The sequence below is a fragment of the Protopterus annectens genome, chromosome 10.part0 (genome assembly GCF_019279795.1).
Source record: "Protopterus annectens isolate FY-2018-M chromosome 10.part0, PAN1.0, whole genome shotgun sequence".
Lineage (NCBI taxonomy): Eukaryota > Metazoa > Chordata > Ceratodontiformes > Protopteridae > Protopterus > Protopterus annectens.
Window position 1 is genome coordinate 134,812,011 of NC_056744.1, and position 26,705 is coordinate 134,838,715.

Sequence of the window (26,705 nt, forward strand, 5' to 3'; positions counted from 1 at the left end):
TTGTGAGGCTGATTTTGATAATGAATGTAGAGGTAAGAAGCGGCTATCTGATAATCTTACTGCATCTGAGAGACTAGCATAGTTAGACCAGCGGACAAGAGGGGACAGATTGTTATTATGGACAGTGCTTTTTACTATGATTCCATCTGTACTATGTTAAGTGCCAATGATGTCTATCATGAGATTAATTTGTCTGACATTCAGGATATTACTATAAGGGTGACTAACACTTTATTACAATTTGCAACATGTGGAATTATAACTAAGGAGTTATTTAGCTATTTTGTAGTGGAGAAACCGCTAATACCGACTTTGCAGGGACTCCCCAAAGTTCATAAAGATTCCCACAAACCACCTTTTAGACCGATAGTGGCTAGTAGTGGATGGCTTACTGAATCACTTAGTATATATGTTGAGAAACAACTGAGACCAGTGCTAGAACATCACCCTTTTATTCTACATGACACCAAACAGATGCTACAAGAGTTTTACAAGTTTGTGAATGACTCAAAGGATGTAATGAAAGGTTATTTAATGGCTACTTATGATGTGACCTCACTGTTTACAGTGATCCCTAATACTACAGGGATCTCTATGATTAGAAATTTTCCAACACAATGTAGTAAGTACACGGAAAGTCATATAAATTTGTTATGTGATTTACTTAACATTATTTTGTATAATAATATATTCCTATTCAATGGGAGCTACTATCACCAGTTGTTGGGCATAGCTATGGGCACTCCCTGTGCCAATAGCCACGCCAACATGATGATGACCAAGTGAGAAATACACAATTTGATTTCACATCCTTTGGCACAGCAAAGTTTGGTAATATATAGAAGGTTCATTGATGATCTTTGTATGTTTTGGAGAGGAAGTCAACTTGAGCTATTAAGATTTGTTGATCATATAAATCATAGTTATGAGTTTTTAAAATTTCCTGGTGAGTATTCTGCTACTGAAATAAATTTTTTGGACATTTTGATTAGTATTGATGGAGAAGGATATTTACATACTGATAGGTATGTGAAAGATTGCTATCGTCCCTCCTATCTGCACAGGACTAGTATGCACCCTACACACATTTTCACCAATATTGTAAAGGGACAAGCCATGTGCTGTTTTCAGTTAACTGATAGGGATAGCCATCTATACAAAGAGTTTGATAATATTAGTGTTGATTTTGTTAATAGGGGGTATGATGAACGAGTAGTAAGTAGGGTTACCCATGAAGTCCAAATGATGAGAAAAGGGAGAGTTAAGCCATATTTTTCAGAAGCTTTTTAATTCCACCTATGACTCTAATAGGACTGTGACTAAGATACCTTTTGTTTTTTTCTTATACTAGGGATAATGTGGTGATCAGGAATATCCTGCAGCGTAACTGGAAAATATTATGCACTGATGAACAAATTCCTCAAGTGATGGGGGATAAACCCTACATTACCTTTAAGAACACTAGGAACTTGAAACGAAGGTTGTGTTACCCTAAGGGGACCAGACAAGAAATGAGAACTGATATAGGGGTTGTAACAACTAGATGTGGTGGTTGTAATTTTTGTACTTTCATACAAGAAGGCACTGAATTTAGGCATCCGGACACTAGCAGAGTGTATAGATTTGATATTAATGCTGACTGTAACAGCAAGAACCTTGCATACTTAGCACAATGCATAGTCTGTTCTTCATTCTATATTGGAAAGATGAATAGATGTCTTTGTGAATGCATTAGGGACCATAACTATTGTTATAGGTGAGGGCATACATATAGTGCATTAGCTAAGCACACTATAGAAAATGGGGTTAGCCATCAGTTTAGATTCAGGGTGTTAGAGCTTGTATATGAAGATGCTAGGTTGGGAGATGTCTCTAATAAAACAGAAACTAGAGAGCTTAACTGGATTGTGAGGTAAGAGCCCATTTAGGTAAAGGGCTCAATGACCATATAGCCATTACAGCCAAACTGAGAGGTAGGAAACGTAGGAAATAAACATAGATGTATTAGCTGTTTAATATGTTTTTATAAATGTTATATTTTTATATTTTGTAAGATATATTGTCTTTTAAGATATATGTCATTATTTGTATACATTATGTATTACATATTGCACATAAATATATATATATATATATATATATATATATATATATATATATATATATATATGGATTCCTATTACAAAAACAAAAGTTCACTACTTCGAACTTGTAATAGGAAGCCTCACTTCTGTGAAAGTTCACTTTAACGAAAGTGAACTTTTGCGTAAGTGCATTTCACCAAAAACACTGCAGCACAGTGGAGGACATAAAAAACAAGCTATGTCCTCCACTATGATGCGATAGTCATGGACCTTAGGCTTCGGGCATGGGTTAGGGTAAGGGGATAGTTAGTAAAGCTATCCCCTTACCCTAACCCATGCCCTAACCCTAAGGTTCATGACTATCACACTATAGTGGAGGACATTGCTATGCCCTTCACTGCGTTGCAGTCATCACAAATCTTAGGGTTAGGGCATGGGTCATGGTAAGGGGATAGCCCTATGGGCTATCCCCTTACTATGCCCCGTGCCCTAACCCTGAGGTCCGTGAGTACTGCATGGAAGTTCAGTACAACACCCGTTCTTTGTACTGAACTTCGCGTAAGTGCACTTTTGATTAGGTGCACTTTCGCTGCAGTGAGCATTCCATTCACTATTTCGAATTAGTGAAAATTCTATCTAGTGTATGGAACCAATCTATATATATATATATATATATATATATATATATATATATATATATATATTTTTTTTTTTTTTTTTTTTTTTTTTTTTTTTAGTACATTTAACTTTAAGGGTGATGCCTATGAATGACTGGTTCATTTCAATTTTAATGGTGCAAAAGGATGTGACATCATTGTTTGAATTTGGTCTGATGAAGCAATTTATTTGTGAAAGTGCTCACCATTTGTACAATAAATTTTCTTGGATTATATTTTTTACTTCTTGACTCCTGCTCCTCAACTTGCCTTAGAGTTTACAATTTGACTTTCAAATATATGTTGAATCAACAGTTTGATATTTAGCTTTTTTTCCATCTTATTGGCCAGAATCAGAGTCTGCTTTTACAGCAATAACATAAGTTCAAAATGATGGAGATGTTTACAACTAAATATCACATTTAGCAAACTGTTTCATATTCTCCTCATTGTTTATTTTAACCCAATTTAATACTGACAGGAAAGAGCCCCCTTTACATAAAATATATTTGTTCTTGCTCACTTTGAATGGTTAAAATGTAGATTTTTTTTCTGTATTTTAACACTGGTCTCTATTAAAGAACAATATTCCTTTTTAAGTAAAAAAAAAACGTCAATATTATAGCTTATAACCTACACTGGAAATAAGCATTATAAACAGTGATTTGGATACTCAGAATATTGGTATTATACCACTGTCTGCTTTAGTAAAATTTTATATCACATCTCAGTGCAAACTTACAGGAAGTCTAAAGCATACATGCTATCGCTTAAGTTAACTAAAGTTTTTTTCAGATGAAGCTGAGCATAGTGTTTGTTTCAGCAAGTTGTAATACATTAATTCAAATGAAGAATTATATTACCACTAAAGCGACTTTTGGTTTTCTAGAGGTACCTATTACAATGAAATTAGAATCTTTCAAAACGTTGAACAACTATGTCTGTCTGTTCTGCTACTGCCTTAAATGTTCAATATTTTCATTATTCACATTGATTAGCTTTTTTTTTTTTGTCAGTTGATGCTATTTTGCAACAATGTGTACAAATCTACCTATTATGAAAAAACTGTGCGTTTATTTATGTATGCATATATGTATAAATGAATGTATGTATGTATGTATGTATTTATCCTTTGTTGACTGAGTTAGTCCCCCTAGGCTAGTGGCCTCTTTTCAGGTGAGAACTGATACATCTAGGGGAATTTTGGCCAGGGCACTGGGAAACTTCCTCTAGTCTTTTAGGTAGATCCCATGGGATCTTTTACATCCACCTGAGCTGCCACCAACAGAAGGAGATGGGGCCTCAGGTTAACATTTCATCCGAAGGATGACTTACTTTTTTGTGTTGTCACTCTATCTTTATTCTATAATAATTTTTTTCTTGGCAAGAATATATATATATATATATATATATATATATATATATATATATATATATATATATATATATATATATATATATCCCATCCATGTGAAGCAGAATTCTTTGCTAATTCAAGTGTAACTTGGACCAGTAGATGGGGAATCTGAAATTTTCCTTTGGTCTGGGACCTATGTCTGTATAAGACAGAGGCAGCTTGTAAATTCTTGATGACCCTTTCCCTAGCCTACCTATACCCAGATAGATTTGGGAAGCACTGCTAGGGTTAAAAGTGCTAACTGGGGGTTTTAGCCTATTAATCACCTATGAACCTATGAATGCTACAAATGCGGAGGCATCTCTGGTAGAATGTATTTTTGGAAGGAGTTGCAACATTTTGCCATAGTTATCATTTCTGAAAATAATGCATTTGTAAAAACATCTAGACAGCCACTTTTTTCAATGAACTTTTACCTTCATTTCTTTTTGCAAAGTATACAAAAAGCTGGTGGTCTTTGCATTGTGATATAGCTCTGTCGACAAAATAAGTTGCCAGTGTATATCCATGCAATGAAAATGTACCAAAAAAAGAATAAAGTGAAGTTTCCTTGTTCAGATTCCCTTTGGTAGTTACATCAGGCATGAATAAAATGTTAGTATATAAGGAAATAATCCCATTATAGCAAGTAAAGTAAGGTAAGGAGGATTAAAAAAGAGATTATGCATCAGAGTTTTTTTTTTTTTTTTTTGGTAAATATTTGAAATGTCGAGACCCACTACAGAGAGTCCCAAACATGGTGACTGAATGGCTGAAAAAATGGCTTACATATACCAAGTCTGATATGGCAGTTGCTGGAATAGTCCCGTTTCTCTGAGGTATGGTGATCTGAAAGTTGATATATATAACTTCAGTAGGTGTGCAGGGCTTGCCACCCACATCAGGGGGTAAAAAGGAGCTTGCACCCCTGCAAAAAAGGATTTTAAAGGAGAAGAGCGATGATCAAGATGTCCTCCTCCTGACTTTTCAAACTTTATCAAAATGTTGATACTTGCAATGTCACCTGCCAGAAGACTGAACAAGGAGTCTGTATTTTGCCCCCCCCCCCTTTGGCAAAATTAATCCATAAAATAAACAGGGTCCTCCTGGATAAAAACTCGAGCTTTGCAGAAGCAATTGGTTCAAATGAGGGGAAAATCATTTTCTCCAGCATAACGTTACTGCTCCACGGGGAACATTCTAAACACCAGCGACCAGACACAGTTCAAACACCTGTTAAAGATCCATCTCAGTGATAATTGGTTATGCTCTTTCACCTCCCCAGGCTGCACTTTCTTTTCCTTCTCCTCCTCATCCGCCCCAACTTTTTTTATCACCTCCTGCTCTGATTTACAACAAAGTATTAGTTTAAGGGTGTGCACACACAACAAAGTATTAGTTTAGGGGTGTGCACACACCACACACACAACAAAGTATTAGTTTAAGGGTGTGCACACACAACAAAGTATTAGTTTAAGGGTGTGCACACACAACAAAGTATTAGTTTAGGGGTGTGCACACACCACACACACAACAAAGTATTAGTTTAAGGGTGTGAACACACAACAAAGTATTAGTTTAAGGGTGTTCGCACACAACAACATATTAGTTTAAGGGGTGTTCACACACAACAAAGTATTAGTTTAAGGGATGTGCACACACAACAAAGTATTAATTTAAGGGTGTGCGCACACAACAAAGTATTAGTTTAAGGGTGTGCACACACACCAAAGTATTAGTTTAAGGGTGTGCACACACAACAAAGTATTAGTTTAAGGGGTGTGCACACATAACAAAGTATTAGTTTAAGGGTGTACACACACACCAAAGTATTAATTTAAGGGTGTGCACACACAGCAAAGTATTAATTTAAGGGTGTGCACACACAACAAAGTATTAGTTTAAGGGTGTGCACACACAACAAAGTATTAGTTTAAGGGTGTGCACACACAACAAAGTATTAGTTTAAGGGGTGTGCACACACAACAAAGTATTAATTTAAGGGTGTGCACACACAACAAAGTATTAGTTTAAGGGTGTGCACACACACCAAAGTATTAGTTTAAGGGTGTGCACACACAACAAAGTATTAGTTTAAGGGTGTCCACACACAACAAAGTATTAGTTTAAGGGTGTGCACACACAACAAATTATTAGTTTAAGGGTGTGCACACACAACAAAGTATTAGTTTAAGGGTGTGCACACACAACAAAGTATTAGTTTAAGGGTGTACACACTTATGCAACCAGCGTATTGTGCATTTTCTATGTTTTATATTTTTCCCCTAACAGATTTGTTTGTTTTTCAATTGAATTTTACAGGTTATAGGTTACATTAAAGGTGGGAAAAGTTTTGAAATGATTTATTGTGGTCTTATTTTTTTATATCACAAAAATCTGGCATTTTAACAGGGTTGTGTAATTTTTTTATATCTACTGTATGTGTGTGTTAATGTTTTCAGAATGATAAAATACAGCTCCTTACTAGAGCTTGCAGATTTATCAGAGAGGTTGGATATACGTTTTCATATATAATTTTTTTTCATAAAAAATGAAAGATAAATGTGTTTGAAGATCAGAAGGAACTACTAAATGATCTTTCTGCAGAATAGCCAAAAAGGTCAATTATTTTGGGCAATGTAGCTCTCCTACTTTGGACATAATAGAAGAGTCTTCGTGGGTTTGTTCAAGCAGCTTTATTTTATACAAACACATCACAATAGAAGTTTACTGACTTTAACTTAAGTAATATATAAAAATTAACTACTGCAATCATACATGCGCACTCTCTGGCTGCACTCTCAAAATGGCACTAGGAACAGCGTGTGCCTGGTATTTATATGTGCATGCTCAGCCTTGACATGCTTCTTAAAGACACAGCGCATACACTCTAGTCTACAGGCAAAAGAAAGTACAGAAGGGAGCCCCCAGATCGAGCTTTACTGGGTGTTAAGTAAGGTGCCTACATAGGTTAGATTTAACATGACTTAAGAGCATACTTTCCTTCTTGGGAAGGTATGTTGATTTATTTGCTTAATCTATATTTTTGCAAGATATTGTAGATAAACTTCTCAAGATGTTTTGAAAGCAGTGACTGCTTCCATGTGTACAAGTCTTTGACTGTTTTCCATTGTAAGGCATTGGCCCTCATGCTACCTTACTAATGTGTGGTGTACCTGACCCTAAACATGTCCTACACCTAACCTTAAAGCTTACCTTAGGAAAAATGAGATAAAAGAAAGCGTTTTCTTTTGGTTCAAAGTTTCATATTTAATGTGACTACATCAAGTTTAATATCACATTCATTCCTCTTATCAAGCTGGTTTGTTAACCTTAGGAAAAATCCTTCCTGTAGCAATACCTTTGCAGATGACACTCAGAGACATATCACAATTCACAGCACACAATGACAATACTAAACCTGTCCCCTTCCCATGCCCTTATTCTTAGCCACAAACTCTCACACATAAACACACACACTACCACCACTAATGCTGAAACTTTGGTATATCCAAAAGTACTGACATTCAAAACCCAAGTACATACACGCTTATCTTACCACTTGCATTCTATCTTCCTCCTTTCAACATCTCTAGCAACTGACAGAGTGCTTTGGTCAAATTTTCCAAGCACTCTACTCTTTTAACAAATTGCTGATTCAAGAGAGAGAGAAGTGAATCCATATAATGAGTCTTTCATTAAACAATAAACATCCACAATACCGACCATCATTTTAAATTGAATCTAAAATTATCAAAACTAACAAAAATTATGTCATTTTTGCAGGGGGACGGGGAGGGAACTGATCCATTTACACACCCTGCTAATTTTATACACCAATTTTGAGATCGCAAAACAGCAGACTAAGGGCAAATTCCCTTACCCCACTGCACCATGATCCCATACAAAATGCTGGTGACAAAAACTCCAATGAAAACAACGTTCACAGATATAAGCATTTGCTGTTATTTACAGCCTGAAAAAATGTTCAGTCATATGAGCGTTCAGTGTTTCAAGCTGAAACTATAAACTGGTAACCCTAAAGTCAGTTAGCTGCAGTTTTCGATGACTGCTTTCCTGCCTGTTGCATTTGGTCAACAGGAAAGCTGATTAACTTTTTTGTAAGATCGATGTATTACAGGTGTTGGGGTTTATGCCATTTCCACAGTAGTGTGTGATGCTGCAGATGGCAGCAAGGTTGTACTGGAGGAAAAGACTGTATGCATACAGCAGTTGCAGGACCTACTGGATAAGGCAGGATCATGGATCCTTTTAGTAAGTCATCTCTGTGGGTATTCCAGTTGTTGCATGTGTCTGGATGGATACATGCCAAAGAGGGCATTACACTCAATAACTGACCTAATAAGGGCTGAGTAAAGGGGAACAATGGCAGCCTTAGATTCTAGGCACTATCCTTTTGTTTAGAAAGTCTGCAATATAGAAGGAATTTCCAACAAAGGACATGTGTTGGTCAAAAGTTAAGTCACTGTCCACATAGGTTTGCAAATCATTAACAAGTGGGTCAACATTTAGGGGTGTATTGTCAATGTGGTAGTTTCTTAGGGCAGATGACTTCCCAAAGGATACAATAATGCATTTTTGTTTTTTTAGTTTTGATCCATGATTCTGGCATCAGTTATTTATTTGGAATGACCTTCTTGGAGAATGTATATGTCATCTGGGGATTCAAAGGCTGCTCTTAGCTTGCAGTCTTTTGCAAACTTAGTCAGCCAGAGTCCTTTGGTACTGGATTTTACTTCAGAAAAGTAGATGACAAACATGTAAGGTCCCAGCACAGCACCACAGGGGACTTCACTGATAACTGGTCTCTTTATGAACTAACTTACCCTATGTTGATTTCCTGCATCCTATTTGTAAGCCAGCTAGCAATTCAATGACTGATATAGGGTTTATTTCCATTTTATTTAACTTTTCTGCTTGACTGAGTAAGGAATTTTGTCAAAAGCATTGGCCAGGATGAGGTACTGTTTTGCCTTCTCCATTGCTTTGGTGACATTTTCAAAAAAAATATCCATGAGGTTGAGTAAGCATGACCTGGCCTTGACGAATCCAACCTGTGATGGGTTCAGTGTTTGCTGGTTCCCCATATCCTGACAGATTAATTCCATCATAAGTCTTTCCATGGCTTTGCATATGAGGCTGGTCAGTATCATGGGTCTGTAACTGCCTGGAATTGTGGTAAACCCTCCCTTTTGCAGGGGGATGACTGTACTTGTTCTCTGTTCACTTGGTACAAAGAGGCTGAAACTGAACGGTGTTGTTAGAGGTGTGGCTTAATCAGGCTTCATACTATTTAAGGTATACCTAAAGTTTCAAGACACACAGATGTAGTATTTTTAGCTTTTGATAGCACTTTTAAGACTTAGTCTTCTGAGATAGCCGGAGGCAAGCCAGTTTCAGGTATATCTTGAGGGACAGACAGAGGCAAGACAGGGGTAAAATTAGAGCTACATTTATCAGCCAGTAGGTTTGTGCTCTAGGTTGCACTGCATCTGAAGTGTTTGTGTGTTTTAGCTGCTTTTCTGTATATATAGACTTCTCTGTTTCTTTAACTAAATAAGCTCTGCAAAGTTGTTTTATTGCATTCCTGCCTGTATTTCTGAGTTTTTTTTGTACTTTTAAAGTTTGTTTTTGCTTAGTTTAACTAGTAGGCTACACACTCAAGTGTGCTAGCCGAATTAAAGCATTTACTGTGTTTCTGTACCTAATTTCTGCTACTTTGTAAAAAAAAAAAATCCTTGTTTCCCACCTTTACTGAACTAGAATAGTCCAGTCTTCAGGTATTGCTGATCTCTGGGCTGTGTCATAGTTCCTGTGTTGCCCATATCCTTATTTGGATAGCAGGAAGCTTCTTTGTTCACCAGTGAGAGTGGGGAGCTCTGAGCAGCCTATCTGTCCCTTGAGGAGTGGTTCCAGCCCTGTGACCTGTAGCTTATTGGCTGTTTTGGGACATTTCCTATCTCTTTCTAACCCCCTGCTTTAAAGCCAGCTTTAGCGCGCTTTTGCGCTTATAATTTAAAGTTTGTCCTGTTTGTTGCATTTACCTTTTGAGGCTACACACTCAAGTGTGCTAGCCTGTGTTACATATTTATTGCATTTTTCTGCTGTTGGTTGCAAAAAAGAAAAAAAAATATCCTTGTTTCCCATCTTTCCTGAACTAGAGTAGTCCAAATACAGGCTTTGCTGTATTCTGGACTTTTGGAAAGTTCCTGTGTTGCCCATTTCCTTTCTTGGATAAAGGGAGGCTTCTTTGTTCACCAGTGGCAGTGGGGAGCTTAGAGCAGCCTATCTATCCCTGGAGGAGTGTTCCCAGCACAAGAATCTGGTAGTCTATTGGCCGTTTTGGGCCAATTTCTAGCTCTTTCAAGTCCCCCTGTATAAAACCCACTTTGGCGCGGTTTGTGCACTTGTTACTACTCAGCCAAGTTCCTCGTGGTCCTGCAGAGTGGTGCTAGCAGCAGAGAGGCTAAAAGAGTGACTGCTAACCTGATAAAAGTGTTTTTTCCTGCTACTACCTGGGCGACTGTCCGATCTAGCTAAACTGCAAGTATTTCTGCTTCTTGAACTGTTTTAAACTGTTTAAAGTTGCTTTTGCACCTGCACTTTTAAAGTTTGCCCTGTTTGTTGCATTTACCTGTTGAGGCTACACACTCAAGTGCGCTAGCTTCTGTTACATATTTATTGCACTTTCCTGCTGTTTGTTGCAAAAAAAAAAATTATCCTTGTTTCCCATCTTTCCTGACCTAGAGTAGTCCAAATACAGGCTTTGCTGTATTCTGGACTTTTGGAAAGTTCCTGTGTTGCCCATTTCCTTTTTTGGATAAAGGGAGGCTTCTTTGTTCACCAGTGGCAGTGGGGAGCTTGGAGCAGCCTATCTATCCCTGGAGGAGTGTTCCCAGCACAAGAATCTGGTAGTCTATTGGCTGTTTTGGACCAATTTCTAGCTCTTTCAAGTCCCCCTGTATAAAACCCACTTTGGCACAGTTTTTGTGCTTGTTACTACTCAGCCAAGCTCCTTGTGGTTCTGCAGAGTGGTGCTAGCAGCAGAGAGGCTAAAAGAGTGACTGCTAACCTGTTAAAAGTGTTTTTTTTTCCTGCTACTACCTGGGTGACTGTCCGATCTAGCTAAGCTGCAAGTATTTCTGCTTCTTAAACTGTTTTAAACTGTTTAAAGTTGTTTTTGCACCTGCACTTTTAAAGTTTGTCCTGTTTGCTGCATTTACCTGTTGAGGCTACACACTCAAGTGTGCTAGCCTGTGTTACATATTTATTGCATGTTCCTGCTGTTTGCTGCAAAAAAGAAAAAAAAATTTCCTTGTTTCCCGTCTTTCCTGACCTAGAGTAGTCCAAATACAGGCTTTGCTGTATTCTGGACTTTTGGAATGTTCCTGTGTTGCCCATTTCCTTTCTTGGATAAAGGGAGGCTTCTTTGTTCACCAGTGGCAGTGGGGAGCTTGGAGCAGCCTATCTATCCCTGGAGGAGTGTTCCCAGCACAAGAATCTGGTAGTCAATTGGCCATTTTGGGCCAATTTCTAGCTCTTTCAAGTCCTCCTGTATAAAACCCGCTTTAGCGTGGCTTTGCACGATTTTGCGCATAACGCAGCATAGGGCAGCGGCGCTTAATTGGGTTTAAACCATTCTCAGCTCCACAAAGTCTGCTCTTCACCTTTTCCTTTAGAACTGATTTAGTTCTCATAATAAACACCCTATTCCCACTCTAAAGCCTGGCACTTACTCACTAAAGCAATTATATAAGTCAGCACTAAAAAATTAAAAGCACTACACCCTCACAAACTCCCCTTGAGTACTTTGTTCCCCATTGGCCCTTTTTTCAATTATAAAGGAATTCCCAATACTATTCTAGCATGTCCAAAGGTCAGTTTTCAATCTCCTCTCCGGTCCAGCTGGTGAATCTGGGAATCTTGAGGCAATGTTACAACTGCCTTATGTACACAGACAACCCTCTCCTCCTCCCAACAAATTCCAACACATGTGAGAGATGCAACCATATAGCCAAACTGGAGGCTAAGCTCTCTCAACTCAATACTGGCATAACCAGTCAGGAGGAGAAGGAACCCACACTCACTACAATTCCAGTCTCACATAGACCTACCACCACAGCAAACCAAACACATAAACACACAAAAACATACTCGGAGGCTCTAAATAAAAATCTGCCTAAGCAGCAGAGACCTGCAAAGCAGACACCCAAGCAACTGCTACCCCAAAACAAAACACGTGCAACACATAGCTCACAAAGCCAGTATGCCGAACAGTCACAGCCCTTAAGGCTAAACAACACACCTGATACACTTGTAATAGGTGACTCTATCGCCAGGCACACACTGACTTCCCGCTCACCAGGCTGAACAAGGAGAAGGTCACGGTGAGCTGCCTGTCGAGTGCTAGGATCCGCCACATAACACAAGCACTCAGGTCACTCCAAGGCAAGTACAAATATGACTCAGTCATTGTCCATGCTGGTGTGAATGACCTGAGACTTACCTCCCTGGACTACATGAAAAGAGACATAGAGGAGCTCAGAACAACGAACACAGTTTCCACCAAAGTTTAATTAAAATCTCTGACGTCTCAGCCAAAGCCTTCAAGGAGAGTAAAATATGTACAAGCACAAAGTCTTATATACATGAATAATTATACAATCATTCAATTAAATAATTAATTAATTAAGCAATGCCTTCCAATTGAACTCCTCATTGAGCCCAAAAGGAGACATAGTCTTATACTTTAAAATAAATAAAGCTTCTTTCTGTAATAAGACCGTTTTTATATCCAAATGACAATATAAAGACAACTTAACTTGTTCTAAAACAGTACCTTTTAGACCCACACTACTTTTATTATGAAATTGTGCAAAATGCAAAGCTACAGGACTATCCATGTTGCCATTATTGATGTCCCTTATGTGTTCCAGCAATCTGATTTTAAATGCTCTTTTTGTTTCTCCTATGTAATATTTATTGCACGGACAACAAAGAGAATAAATAACACCTACTGAATTACAACAAAATTGATTAATAGAGGAGCTCTCTGAGCATGTAACCCAGGCCGGTATGACCCTGACCTTGAGTAGCATCTTACCCTCACCAAGAATGATGCCACAATATGAAGACAAGATGATCAATTTCAACAATTGGCTTAAGTATTGGTGTCATTCAAAGGGGATCCAATGCCTGTCTGCCTGGGATGACATGCTCGACAAGCCATGATGCTTCACTAGGGATGGCTTGCACCTGTCACCCCTGGGCTTTCGGATATTGGCAAAGGCTCTTGCCACCCCCATAGTGCCTTTTTTAGGCAAGGCTCAAAAGACAAACCCACCTCCATAGGTATCACAAGGGATAAGAAACTAAGAGTAATGCTACTCAACGCCAGAAGTCTAAACCTCAAGATGCACGCACTCGAAGCTCTCCTTAGCATGGAGAACATTGAATTCTGTGCAGTAACAGAAACCTGGTTCAAGGCTCCTGAGAGCACCTCAGCACTACCAGGTTATACCTCATACCATGTTTTTTGGCCCCAAAACTTGGACCGAACCACAAAAGGAGCGGGAGTATCAATATTCGTCAAAGATACCCACACCACCAGGTTGGTGGCACAGCATGAAGCATCAGAGACTATCCATGTGCAACTAACAGTGGGTAAAACTGCCTTCCAGTTTATAGCCTGCTACAGACCACCCTCCCAAACCCAGGAACCCCACTCGGCCTTCCTGAGAACACTGGAAAATATGAAGGTCTCTCCAAACACCATTATATTGGGCGACTTCAACTACCCTAACATAGACTGGGAGCATTACTCTAGCTCCAACACCCTAGCCCGAAGGTTCCTAGAATTTATAAACTCAAATGCTATGGAACAACTTGTTGCCACTCCCACAAGAGGGGAAAACATACTGGACCTGATCATCACCAACATGGGGACTCTATGCTCCAGACCAGAAGTGTATCCCTCACTGGTAAGATCAGACCATAAACTAATCTCACTAGATATTCACATCCTGACCCCAGCCCCTGCCCAGAAAACCACAGTGAAAAACTTCTCTAAAGCAAATTTCACACTCCCCAAAACCAAGGTGGAATCCTTCAAAGCCCCCGGGCCTGTAGAAAATATGGCCCAGACCGCAGAATTCTTTATAAACGCATTCTATGAACACCTTCAGGAATGCATGGATCATGTAATCCCAAATAAAACCAAGACCCAATCCTCCAAAGTTAGGCGTCCTGTCTGGTGGACCCCAGCCATAAACAAACTATACAATAGAAGGAGGAAGCTACTACATGATAGAGCAAAATCCTAAAAAGGGAAGGCATCTCTGATCAGTATTAGCAAAAAACTACGGGCACTCATAAAATCATCTAAGGCCAGCTTCGAGAGAAAAATTGCACAGGACACTAAGGATAATCACAAGGCTTTCTTTAGTTATGTTAGGAACCTGGGTGGGAATTCCCAGATATGCTCAGAATTAGTCCAAAATGACAAAAAATACACCAAACTCACAGACATTGCCAACATCCTAGCTGACAGGTTCAGCACAAACTTCTCCCCCCCTTCCCCACCAAAAAGGTAAATATCTATCCCAGCAGAGTGTTGCCCCCCTGACATCTCAGATGCTCAGGTAAGAGCCGCCCTCTCCAAAGCAAAAAACACAGCATCAATGGGACCAGACGGTGTCCCGGGCTGCGTCCTACATAAACTCCAAGAAGAACTAAACCCAAATGTAAAACTACTGTTCAGTCTCAGCCTTACTACAGGATATGTACCCAAAGAGTGGCGTACAGCAACAGTGGTCCCTCTCCACAAAGGTGGTGCCTCAACGGATCCTGGAAACTATCACCCCATAAGCCTGACTACCTTGGTCTGCAAAGCTATGGAAAGGATCATCATGGACCTCATAAATAAATAAAGATATTGGAGACCTACTGGATCCTACCCAGTTCAGCTTTGTTAAGGGCAGATCCTGCCTCTTAAACCTGGTTGATTTCTTTGAAACAGTCACCAAGGCCATTGATGAGGGGAAGGTGGTCCACACAGCCTACCTGGACCTTGCAAAAGCCTTCGATACAATACCTCACTCGGGCATTATAGATAAGCTCACCAGCTTAAATATAAACCCCTATGTTACTAGATGGGTTGCAAGCTGGCTCAAGGACAGAACCCACATGGTTATAATTGCTGGAACCATGTTAGACTCCAAACCAGTTACAAGTGGTGTCCCACAAGGCTCAGTCCTGGGACCTCTCTTGTTCGGTATATATTTCTTGGAGGTACAGACTAACACGGAAGGACTGTGGCTGATCAAGTTCACAGATGACTGCAAACTGGGTGCCATAATTGACTCTCCAGCCAACACAAGCATCCTACAAAAGGGCCTCATAGAAACAGACAACTGGTGCCAGAGCTATGGCCTCAAGCTAAATGCCAAAAAGTGTATAGTCATCCCTCTGGCAAAAACAAAGTGCCCACAAATTACCACATAGGTGGTAATCCATTAAGTACGGAAGTAGTAATTAGGGACCTGGGGACCCAAGTTGATAGCAATCTCTCATTTGACAACCATGTGGCCAAAGTGGTTAGAAAAACATTTTACATAGCCCACCTAATCATGAAGGGATTCACATCTAGATCAGGGGAGGTCATCGTGCCTCTTTACTCATCCCTCATCAGGCCCATAATTGAGTACAATGCCCCTTTTGGGATGTACCTTACCAGACACCTGCAGCAACTGGAAAGACCCCAAAAGTACCTCACCAAGAGGATCAAAGGGCTCAAACAGATGCCATATGCTGCCCGGTTAAAGAAACTCCAGCTCTACTCAGTGGCATACCACCTGCTCAGAGGCGATCTGTGCCTGACATATAAAGCCATGTCCAACCCGGAATTAACGGACATGCTGCACCTCAGAAAATACAAATCCCATCGAGCTACGTGCTCGAGAGACTTGAACCTCAGCACTGAAATAAATAGGACATGCTGGAGGGACAGATTCATAACCCAGAGGCTCCCTTCACTCTGGAATAAAATCCCAGTCCAGGTTAGGCAGAGTCCCTCATTGACTCTCTTCAAGAGGAATCTTGATGAGTGGATGGGAGATAGTAGGTTTACCCCGGGTATCACTTCTGTGTCACTGTTAGACAGAGGCACAGTATACTAACCTCGAAAAAGGGCATAGCAAAATTCATTTAAAATGGGTGGCGAAGGCCAAACACACTCTGACTAGGCTTATAAATGCCCTAGGGCAGATAGCCTAGTATGAACCTATGAACCTATGAACCTATGAACCTATATCTTCAGCCTCAGTATCGGTAACATCATTCACAATTATCTCAGAGCATTGGTGTTTTCTGTGTTTGAAATTACAAACATAGCTAAAAAAGGCCTTATGATTGTCTTTGGCTTGAGTAGCTATCTCAGCCTCAAACGTGGTGGATTTTTATTAAACTCTTGAGTTGTTTGTTTGTCAGTGATGAGGGCTTTAACAATCTGAGAATTACTCTTCTTACTTTTGGTCAAAATTCTCTTCTTTTTATTTTAAAGCTTGTTGATCTTCTGGTTCACCATGTGGGTTTGTTTGTGGGGTTAGCCCTGCACTTGTACCTACAGGGTACATGCAGCTGTTTACATGCTAGTATTGTGCAGTAGTGAAAGTTTCTGTTTATTTAGTGGAATTAACTGGGTTTGTTGGAGATTTGAAGCTTGCCAATGTATCACTTAGGAATAAATAGCTTGTCTTAAAGTAATTAGTAAAGATAAATTGGATGGAAAGGATTTCTGGTTTCACTTTTATTCCAAAGTAGAGTGCTTTACCATCAGACCTAACAAGAGATGAATATACGCAAGTGATGGTGCAGGACACCCTCATATTATTAAGGACAAGATCCAAGATGTTACTTCCCTGGTGGATACTCTGACTAATTGTTCCAAGCGTTTGGACTGACAAAGTTCATGATCTCTGTGCACTAGTGATGGTGTAGGTTTCCTAGTCTATAGTTGGGTAGTTAGAGCACCTAGAAAAATGGTATTGGATTTAATAGAGTGATTCTAGTTCCTGTAGATAGTCATTGCAGCTTTCTTGCATCATAGAGGAACTTCTGTGGCTAGCTAATAAATGGTACTGGACCATTCTGATGGTTATTTGGACATGAAGAAGTTATAGTGCATCATGCTGCTTTGCCAGCTTTGATGTGAGTCTCTTCTGGATGATACTGAGATATCTTCACCTTTTTTTCCTTCCTGCTTAGTGGCCAGTCTAAATGTGTAGAAGGCATTATACGGTGTACAGCCAGAGTGCTCTGTGTCATTTTAAACCATGTCTCAGTCACTACACAGATGTCAACATCCCCTAAGGTGAAAAGGGCTTAAAGGGAATTGAGTTTATTGTTTAGGCTCTTGGCATTGATCCTGTTTTCCTTTGCTTGTTTTGTTATGTTGGTGGGTTTGTCAGGTTGGCAGGAAAATGCCTTTGCCAATAACTGAAAACATAGAGGGTCAAATGTAGGCCATCTCTGGTGAAGCAGAGTGGTCTGTCAATCATATCCACCCAACTCACAATATTAGATCCCCTTCAAATGCACCAAAAACTAGGGCAGCTATTAAAGTCAATTATTTTTTGCTCCTATCACTGCATCATCCTTGGATAAAGGTAGAATGCTGCACAATCCTAAGCTCATACTTGCCTTGGCCACAGAATCTGAGAACCCTGTCATGTCTCTCTTCATATAGTCCAGTGAGGTACACCTCAAATCATTGACACCAGCATGAGCTATGACAGAGTCATACTGGTAATTGTTTAAGAACTTGCGTTCGTGTGTGATCTGATGGATATTGGCACCAGACAAGCAACTAACCATCACTCTTTCCTTGTTCACCCTGGTATGAGGTACATCTGTATAACTTATAATGGATTCACCTATAACAAAAATGTTTGGTTTGGGTCGATCCCTGCCTTATGTGCTCAACATCCATGATTTTTGCGATCCCTTTTGCTGTGTGAGGAGGCAGGCTTAACTTGCTGAGTGTGTTTTGTGCCTGTGTTGTGTTTGGCAAGTTAATCTTTAGAACCTCAGCATATGATGGATTATGTGTATTGTGGCCTTGAGAGAGGTGTGATGTGTGGTGTAGTGCTGACAATTCTGTTGTCTGAGTTTACTGTGTGTGATTTTTGCCTCTGAGGACATTATGCATGTACATTGCCTCCGAGGACATTATGTATGTACATGTCTCACACACTGTGTTATGCTTTTTGAGTAATAGATGATCATCACACAGTATGAGACAATTATTACACTGTCTCAATATACCCAGCTCGATCATTTTGGCTAGAGAAGTTGTGGAGAAGTGCTGGTCCATGATACTGACAGGAATGGCTCTGGGGATACAGGTAACTATAACTGCTTGGAGTTTGATTTGTATAGATTGGGGGTGCCCAAATATATTGGTTCAGAGGCCACTTACCAAACAGTTCAGGGGCCACTTACAAGGTTTGTAGGGCCACATTATCAAGTGCAACATGTATATGGCCATTCAAAATAGTATGTTGTAGGACATACTGAGGGACAGATAAAATACTTTATTAGGCTGGATTGTGACCCCTGGAATAATGTTTGGCTGGACCTGCTACTGTGTATTTAATGTGCAGTACAACTAGCCTGAAAACATTCTTCTGCCACCAGCAGGAACCAATAAATTAATTATATTTATCAAAAGTCCTTTTTAGCCTGGTGAGTATTTTGAGGGGAGAGACTTTGCAAAATGCTACTTATGAGCTTATTGTCAACAGCTAATAAACAAGAGGAGGGAGGGAATTATGTTGTCAAATTATCATAATGCTCAGACAACAACAGACATACTGGGTTTAAGAACACAACTCCTACTGGGTGGATGGCAGGTAAACACAATTAGACACTTAGATCTGAGTTGACTGGCTTGGAATTGCCTTAATGCAAACACTAATCCTGTAATAGCCTAATATATGCTCAGTATGTAAGAACGTAACTAGGATTTAATACAAACAGTTTGACCACTTAAATAGCAATATGCACTGCGACTATGCACTAGAATTACTAATATAGGCTTAAAGACCATAGCTAAAACAGATACAGAAAGTTAAAAGGAAATTTAAAATCAGATCAAGAAATGGATAAAATATCTTTCTGTATATAATGGGGCTTTTACAATGCAGCATCTCTATTGCATGTTTTAATTTCAGTTTAGTATGTACTGAGGAGGTCATGACAGAACAAATAAATGCAGGTCAAGTTTTACTGCAATGACCTTCTTAGTAAGTTTACTAATAAAGAATTCTCTTGTTTTTTCAAGCCCAATGGAAGTTTCTTGTGATCAAGAGTAATTAGGACCTCATTCTTTGCATTTGATGGGAACAAATCTGTTCTCAAGCAGGACAGTCCAAATAAATAATGTGCCCAGCTAATCCAGGCAAGCTAATACAGTTGATGTAGAATTCATTCCACTGGTCTTACAGTGCTTGCCTGAAATCAGATCTATGAACTCAGTGTAGTCAACATAAATTAAATTAAACAAAACAAAATCAAGGGACATGCATCTGGCTTTACTACTATATCCTCCAATGTTATAGAAGAGAGTTTCCCTGTGAATATGACTAGCCTTGGCCACAAAGAAGTTAGTACCATTCTGGCATTCAGAAGATGGAAATGTCTTCTAATTAACTAACTTTCCCTCAAGAAGGTAGGATGGCACTCAAACTTATGTCCAGTCCGAATAATGGAACAGAGTTCCTGGTCATAGCATGGTTTCTGTAAACTCAAGGAAGCCGGACATATATAATTTAGGGTTAGATGTTACAAGACATAAGTGACAGCTATATCATAGGCTGAAATGATTTGCCTTTGGATCATTAATATTAGCACAGCTAACATTAAAAAGCAGGGGAAGTGAAGGTATAAGGTTTCCTTCTGTTGAATATTTCAAAATTATTAAACCCATCCAGCTCAAGCTCTGGAAAGAAAATAGGGAGGGATCTACAATAAAATGTCTCCAACATTGATCAGTTCAGCAGGTAGTTCTACCACCAAGTCTGAGCTGACCCTCCCTATTTGGAACTCCAGATCAGTATTTCTTAAGGGTAGTTATGTTCATCGCTTTTATGCTAAATTATTCCACTCCCCAAGCTTGTTTTACTCAGTTTTATGATATATCTTAATGTTATTTTATTCCACACTGAGACTGTGTTTTTATTGTCAAATGCAGATAATGCTTGCAAGACCTGTACAAATACCAAGAGATCTAACTCATGTTTTTTGCCAGTTCCAGCTGTGTTGTATTATAAAGGGCCTTCAAGAGCAGATTTACATATGAAGTGAAAGTGTAGATTTGTTGCAAAACAAACGACTCACCCTACCTACACTTTGTATGCCTGCCTGCCTAATCACAAATACAAGCATTCTTGATGTATAAAGATAGTACTGTCACTATCCCATCATAGTTAAAACACTTATGGGTAATACTGAAAAAGCAAAACAACCTTCCATTCCTAGCATCCCAACTTTTGTGAAAAACAACTATCTACTTTTAACCATTTTAAGTGCACTAATAAATACACAATGAACCAGTGTCTGACTGAAAAAATACATCTTTTTTGCATGTAGCAAACAAACTACCCTTTATGTTTCATTTTATTCCAGCTGACACAGCTATCAGCACATCCCCACTTCTCCAGAATATTATCTCCAGCCTTCATTTCTGTGCATACACATGTAAACTTAGTCAGCAAAACATAAACCAATGTAAACTCTGTAATCCATTCTGACAGGGTGCCATTTAATGTTGTTTAATGGGCATTTCCATTACCAGGCATTGTTTTTACTTAACTGGCTTAATTAATTTCAGCATAATGATTTTCAGTTTCACATCTTTTATTGCATCTTGCATACTTCTGGACAGAATTATTTGAAAACAGTGATGTACTTCATAGGTGTCAGATATTAATAAGAACTGATGAAGTAATAAGGTGTTGTTTACTGCAGTAAACATACACTGGGGTCCTCTTATACTCATTCCAATACCTAAGATTTTATTGTCTTTTGGTTCCTGTAGCTGATGTCTGCCTGCCACCAGCTCCTTTCCCTGTTTGCTGGGTCTACAAGACCTTCCTTAGCCTCCTCCAGGCTCTATCCAACCCATGTCTTGGGCGAGAAAGGAGATTGAGGAAATGGATGCAGCATTATATTGCTGTTGGTGAGTGTTTTGTTATTGCCTAACCTATCCCCCCCTCCAGGTGCACTGATTGAACATCTGTGGGCAGATATGTAATGGGAGAATGCTGGCCTATCACCCCAGCACTGAGGTGACTCAAGTAATGTCCCCAAATATTCCCCTGTAGGACCATGCCTCCACTGCAAGTTATCAGCCTTCACTTGAGATCGACCATGAGGGTAAGGGCACTTAAGAGCGCACACATCCTTTCCTTCAAGTGCAATGGGTGCCTGAAAGGCCCATCAAACATGCATCACTTGGAACATAGGACTTTATCTCTTTATACCACAACTCTGGCTATTTTTATTTTTTTTGGTCTTTTAAAACAATAAGCCAAAAACAAAACACAAACAGATAAACGTGCAGTCCAGCTTTTTGTGTTCTGTTTTAGATACAACAGAAAGCTGTTACCTGTGAATCCAGCTGCCATTACACTTTTTAAATTGATTGTTTTCCAGTTTCATTTGGCAAAGATCAAATGTGTACAAAACAGTAATGAGTTACTGTAATAATGTACATGTGAAAATGAGAAAAGGGGTACGGAAGACTGCAAAGGAGAAAATGGAGGATAATGACAGGAGAATTAAAAAGCTGCTAACAAGAAATCTCCAGTTACAATGAAAAGTCATGTCTGGAGGATTGCTTGCTAGATGCATTATTGGTATGAGCCTCATTAGATCCTCGAAAGAATGAAACTGCCCAAGTTTACAAGTCTGTATTCAGATATAGACTGTTAATAAACTTTCAGATTCCAATATGGGGGTGTCCCAAATCTATAAAATTCTGTCCCTATTACACTTCCTTCTACTATCACCATAAATTTGCAGATTTTGTCAACTGACCATTCAAGTTCTTCTGGAAAGCTTCCCTAACACAGTATTTTTTCCCTGTAGATGTGATTGGTGGGTGACCATGCTTCAAGTATCCTTTCTAATTTATAATATATTGAATTGCAGATTGCTACAGGCCATCTATGAGGCTTCAGCTTCTTAAATCTTAATAGCACTTCTCAATTCTCCAGTGTTACGTTACCTCCTTTATACTGAATTCCTCCAACAATGAGCTCACTTACTTTTGGTTTCTGTCTTTTGACCGACATCTTTTTCCCTGCATTGTCCTCCCTTTGAAAAGTAGATTATTTAATACAGTGGCACAGCAGATAGCATTGTCACCTCACAGCAAGGAGTTCCCCGGTTAGATTTTTGGCTGGGGTGTCTTATGTGTGAAGTCTGCATATCCTCCCTGTGTTCATATGAGTTTCCTGTACTGTTTTCCTCCCACATTGCAAAGAAATGCAGTAGAGAGTGGACACTCTAAATTGGCTATAGATGTGAGTGTGCATGCAAATGTGTGTTGTGGAACCACAGCAGGGCGAGCCACCCAATGGTGTAAACCTTTGCTCTAGGTGATTGTCACAGCTGAAGTGACACCCCAACCCCATGTCCAAACGTGGGACAAATGGTGTTGTGTATGGATGAATTTAATTTCTTTACTTCCCCACAAGTTGTCATTTGTCCGTTTATGTTTGAAAATGAAAGCATTCCCTCCGATCCAGCTGGCTACATGCTGTTTTCTGCAGCATTTTTTGCAAATGCAAATATCTTCTGAACCAAAGCCTCCTTATCAGGAGGTTGTTTGCTTAGTTAGAGCAGCAAGAAGAGTCCAGTTAATATTTGAAGGCATCATCAGTGTAGTTACCTTCAAAACTTCACTGTGTACTTCTTTTGCTTGGTCACTAACAGCAAGAAAAAAGAAAGCTCAACAAAATGAAAGTGATTTTCTTTTTTGTCTTTCTCTGCAAAATTGGAGTGCTTACATATGTTGCAGTGGCAACAGGTAAGTAACCGTCAGGAGATTAAATGAATATTAATACTCTAAAGAAAATCATTAATGCATAAAGTGATTGGTTAAGTACTTTTCTTAAAACTTGTGTTCTTTCAGATAAGCTGTCTAATATAGATCAGTATTTTGCACTTAATCAGAAAAAGGCTATGAATTCTATATTACCATAAAAATGTAAAACCCTGAAAAGAAGTCCATGCTGATTTTAGAACTGCTTGACTGTATGCATACCTTGAATTATCATTTCATAAAAAATGTACTGTCTCAGAAAACATGAAACTATTTTCACAGGACTTTGGTGAACTGGCAGAAACTCATTTGGCTATCAAAATGGAAGACATTGTTTTAACTGCAGAATAGCCCCAACACAGAGACACACACACACACACACACACACACACACACACACACACACACACACACACACACACACACACACACACACACACACACACACACACACACACACACACACACACACACACACACGCACACACACACACGCGTGCACACACACACACACACACACACACACACACACACACACACACACACACACACACACACACACACACACACACACACGCACTTCCGTACTTAAATGTTCTTAACGCTAGACTACACTATAAGAAAATGTATGTAATTGTAGCACTCGACAATTATATCAGTGCCAATTGTGGTACTTCATAGATCAATGTCTAATCATTCAGATTATTATATGGAACAGCTACCAGGTATGTTTAGCTATTATTTAACCTTCTAAATCAGAACAAGTGCGTATTTTTTTAACCAGGGCAATTCTTTCTTTAAATCATATGTAATATCCATGAAATGTTTGTGTTGCATTCACTGTTTTTTTTCTTTTGAAATTATGATTACCAGAGGACTTGTTAGATGATGTACCCTAAATGCATGTCTTTGTTAAGATTCCTACAAAAAAATGCTAAAATGTTTTTTAGATACAGGCATTACATAGTACTAGGTTTTGTTTTCTGAAACTTTCTTTCAGGTATAGTAGACAAAAGAGAGCAACTCTAGATAATATCATAAGCTTTATCTTTGTGCAGAATCATAATTTTGTACCGTCATATATTAGACCAAAAGTCTATTATCAAGGAGTAAGGATAATTTCTGCTTGTCAGCTTAAAGTATGATCACTGAGTTAGATTCTATAAGTCTCCACTTGTATGCTATGGGACTTGAAAAAAAATGTTATTCATTAGGCAGTGCTAATGGATCCCTCATAAAAGATGCATTTTGTGCCTTATATACTTACTCACCTGACAAATTAATGAGGTAAAAACACAGTAAGTAAACAACATTACAATGCAGAGCTATAATTTGAAATGCTGTCAGACTAAAGCAAGAACTGGACACCTTCTACCAAAACATGATGTGATTTACAGCTGCCACAATAGAATATCTGTTAATGCTCCAAGAGGCCACTGCACACAGAACAACTGTGGCATTACATATTGCCTGAGTAGGTGGAGAAGGCATCATTTTTTTCTGAAAGAGAGTTAAATTGGTTTATTATGAATATATATTCATCCCGCTGTGCTTTCACTACATACCAGAAAATATGACCAGAAATAGAAATATTTCACTATACCAGCCCAACAATATTTATTTAACATTTGTTTACCAGGAAGTCCGACTTGGAATGAGTCAATTTTCAGTGGAGGCCTGGGGAGAAGCACTCCAGGTACATGTCTTTATAACATGGGATGAAACCCACGCGAACACAGGAGGGCATGCAGACTGCACACAGAAGGCACCCCAGCAGAGAATCAAACTAGAGAACATTTTGTTGTGAGGTGGCAACACAAACAACTGCACCACTGCGCCATCCACATGTGTTTTATTTCTTCTTCAGATGAAAGCATTAAGGGCCACATATGTTGGTTTATTATGAGGTATATCTGCTCAAACCCAGACGTAAGTACAATAAAAGTAACACATGTACATTGTAGTTACCTTGAGGAAATAAATCTTTTGACTGAGTACCATGCATAAAACCTGCTAAAAAATAAAAACTGTTACACAGTTTTGAACATCTTCTTTAATATACATATTAAACATTACAAGCTCTAAGAATCATTTATGTTTACTGCATCTATTTAGTTACTGCAGTTAAACTATCTTTGCATTATCATGTTCACCAACTTAACCTGAGAATTCTGAATACTTATGATAACTACTCTTTATGTTGAAAAAAAGAGGTCAAAACAAAAAAAAGAAAAGCAAACAAAGAAAGAGGTGAGAAATGCATATTGGGGATCACATCTGTGTCTCTGCTCGACAGTGGCACAGGAAAATAACTTTCTTGGGTGGCGTAAGCCAGGGAACCTTGTTGGCTAGGCTTACGTAGGCCCTTGGGCCGATAGCCTAGTACCTATCTATGTACCTATATATATATATATATATATATATATATATATGTGTGTGTGTATATATATATATCTCCAGTGGATAACATAGCATTTGCTTGACAATACTTTTTAAGGATTTTATCTTAAGTAAATGAACTTTAGGTCATTTAGTGATTGTACAGAGAACAGAGTCAGAATGCCCAATCAATGTAAATATGCAGTCAACAACTACACCCCATCCCCAGACCAATTTCCTCTTTTTCTTACTAAAATAAAACCCAGGTTTACATTATAAGATAACACTAAATATCATAGATTTATAGGTACATACTAGACTAACCACCACAATAGCCTTTATAAGCTTAGCCACACCACACAACCCAACCCATGGCTGCTTTTTAGATTATATTGTTCTGTTTGGGAGGGGTATAGAGAATAGATTGATAGAATTTTACCATTATATCAACAATACTATCATTTTTTAAGTTTCACTATTACATTTTCATGTAATGTTTTAAAATATTTAGGTGTTCAAATCCAAAAGGATGTTTTGAAGGAGGAGTTCAAATCTAATATTTATAAAAAACCCACATACTCCAATGCATTACTGTGTTTTTACAGTTGTCACCCTAATCATCAGAAAAGAGCTTTGGTAAAAGGTCACTAGTTAGATTTGCAGGAATGGTATCAAATTCTGGCTTGTTTCATAACAAAAGTGAAAAACTTAGATATATGTTCATTACTAGGGGTTATCCTGAGAGTTCTCAGTTGTATTTTTTTCTAAGGTTTACACCAAAAGATCGGCTGGTTTTCAATCCTCCCTTTTAGGGGTGCAAGATAGTGAGATGTCTCATATCAATGAGACTAACACTATGGATATTAAAAGTATACAAAGGGGTTAGTGCTAACATGTAATGGTGACACAAGAGTGATTAGGCAGATTTGTGAGAAAAAAATGGAAGGTTTTTGAAGTAGGTGGGACTGATAAACAGGTGGCTGGAGAATTCTCATGTATTATTTATAAGAAAGACTGGTGTATCAAGAACTATACAGAAAGACTGTGGAGTGTTCCTAGGAACG

The 26,705-nt window shown here is 38.8% G+C and overlaps 1 protein-coding gene across 2 annotated transcripts in view; it reads left to right on the forward strand.

The window, feature by feature from the left end:
- Positions 1–23,091: 23,091 nt before the first annotated feature.
- Positions 23,092–26,705, forward strand: part of LOC122813004 (beta-2-glycoprotein 1-like) — a 281,969-nt gene continuing 278,355 nt past the window's right edge. Inside the window, exon 1 of one of the 2 annotated variants that reach the window (XM_044085104.1) lies at positions 23,092–23,247. In XM_044085104.1, coding sequence (XP_043941039.1) covers positions 23,178–23,247 — 70 coding nt within the window. In that variant the 5' untranslated portion in view covers positions 23,092–23,177. Of the gene's footprint in view, positions 23,248–23,898; positions 23,988–26,705 lie in introns of those variants that run through there. The other variant, XM_044085105.1, reaches the window with a different exon arrangement.